General features: G+C 37.9%; 1 protein-coding gene across 1 annotated transcript in view; it reads right to left on the bottom strand.

Annotated features, from left to right (window-relative positions):
* LOC107686372 (proteasome activator complex subunit 4B) overlaps positions 1-2,160 on the bottom strand; it is a 44,267-nt gene that overhangs the window by 35,984 nt on the left and 6,123 nt on the right. The window contains exon 4 of the mRNA XM_016483339.1: positions 926-979. Within this exon, the coding sequence (XP_016338825.1) occupies positions 926-979 (54 nt within the window). The remainder of the gene's footprint in view (positions 1-925; positions 980-2,160) is intronic.

Below are 2,160 nucleotides of genomic sequence, written 5' to 3'. Positions count from 1 at the left end.
GTGGTGTATTAGAGGTAAAAAAATGATATAAATACTGTTCGGTTTCTCGCACAAACCGATCGTTTCGTGTCTTAGGACATCAATGTGTCGTCACGAGCCGCAGGGTTTAATTTGGATTTGTCTGTGCATGTTTTTTTTTACTCTCATAACATTTTGTTACCATTGCCATGCATTATACGACTGATAGACTGCAACGGTTGGACTTAAAAATCATCAAATGTGTTCTACTGAAGAAACAAATTCACCTACATCTTGGATGCCCTGGGGGTAAGCAGATAAACATCAAATTTTCATTTTTGGGTGAACTATCCCTTTAACAACATCGGAAACTCACAGTTGGTCTGTCTTTAATTATTTCCCTATGGAGAAAATGAACATAGTTTTGAACTTCCAGAACACAACTGTCTTATGATGCTTTTGGAAAACACAGCTTTGATTAGTAACTTCTTTTAATATAAACCCTTCGCCCACCAGTAAGAACAATCAAAGGATTCTTAGATAAAGAGAATGAAGTCACAGCGATGAGTCTATCCCATTCCTGGAGGAGGTGTGCTGCAGAACAGTTATTTACAACAACTTTTTTGTCATTGTGCTGTTGTAGTTTGTCAGGAGAGTTCTTAGCCTAAATATAAGAGCTGACCAACCCCTCTGAGCATCCAGGAATTGTGTTTGACAGACAAAGATGAAATATTAGAAACTTTAAAAGGAGCACCATTTCCTGATGTGTTTATGAAGCATGTTATTAAGTGGATACGACTAAGCTACTACAGAAACAAAGATTATAAATACAAATGCAGGTGTAAGCTGTGATGGGATTTTCATTTAGATTGTTGATTTGCTTTTCATTTTGGACACATGCAAATAAATATAAGCGGCTGCCCTTGGAAAGGTACAGTGCAACATGTAAAACATGAGCTGTGCTTACCGCTTGCGCACAATACTAAGCATTTTTTGTTTAGTTGAGGCTTCTGCTCGATAACTGAATGTGAGAAAAGGAAAAATGCATAAGCCAATGCTAGACATACCAATAACATCAATCTCACAGTTGTAACTGTTTAATAGGTTCTTCTTAGAATACTGGGTGTGTTAAATGGGAATGGTTGTGTTACAAGAGTCTGCAGTGCTCAGTTAAAAGGCCTGAAATGTGGGAAGACAAAAATAAAACAAGATAAAGCAAATTGCTAAATCTTAGGCAGCACGTCAGGGTCCTTCTTTTCCATGAACCAATCTTGGCACTGATAATTTTTTTCACCTTGCCCTGTACAATGAATCATATGTTATAAGCGTGTTCACCATACAGAAACACTTTACATTAGGGATGCTCCGATCGATCGGCCCGAGATCGGTATCGGCCGATAATCACATTTTATGACTCGATCGTTACTCACTACACTTGGCCGATCTCACGAACCGATCACAATTTGATGACGTCAACTAGTGGTCGACCGATATATCGCCAAGGCCGATATATCTGCCAATATTTGGCATTTTTCAAAGGCGGGACTTTTATTTTGACGGCGCTGAGAATGGCAGCGCCTGAGCACACAGTGCTCACATTCTCCCTCTTGTTCGCTGTTGTCGTTCAGTTCTGTCTAATATGGATAGAAGTCTATCTAATAATCAGATAGAACTGTTAAACAAAGGAATTCAAATGTATTCAAAAAAGTATTATAACGATTGCTTTTATATTATTAGTAATAGAAAGGCAAACATTATAATACTTTCTCGTTTGCCGTCAGCATTCAGCAAATACGAATTGATATCATTTAAATCTTTGAATGACTAATGAACATTTAATTAAACAAAGCTTGCAGACTTAGTCGAATCTAGCTGAGATCTTGTGAAGTGTGCATTTGTATCCTGCATGATCGCGTGTTCTCTGCGTGACGGTCGGTCCGTGCAAACTGAATGCTGACAGGAGGAGAGTTATTCTTGACTGGAGATGCACGATCGACTAACTTTAAACTAGTGATTTCAAATTATGCTGCGCTTTTATGCATTTGCCCATTGTCATATTCATGTCATTTTCATTGCGTGGTGTATGTAAAATGAGTGTTAACTTGGCTTAAAAAAATTTTTTTTAAAAAGATTCCCAATGCACACAAACTTCCCAGAATACTGAGTGCCCTGTTGGTTACAGTGTTTACTTCCTTTTTAATT

The sequence above is a fragment of the Sinocyclocheilus anshuiensis genome, unplaced genomic scaffold (assembly GCF_001515605.1).
Source record: "Sinocyclocheilus anshuiensis isolate Anshui unplaced genomic scaffold, SAMN03320099.WGS_v1.1 scaffold1319, whole genome shotgun sequence".
In the NCBI taxonomy this organism is placed as follows: domain Eukaryota; kingdom Metazoa; phylum Chordata; class Actinopteri; order Cypriniformes; family Cyprinidae; genus Sinocyclocheilus; species Sinocyclocheilus anshuiensis.
The sequence above is the reverse complement of the archived record's forward strand: the minus strand, read 5'-3'. Positions and strand labels throughout refer to the sequence as shown.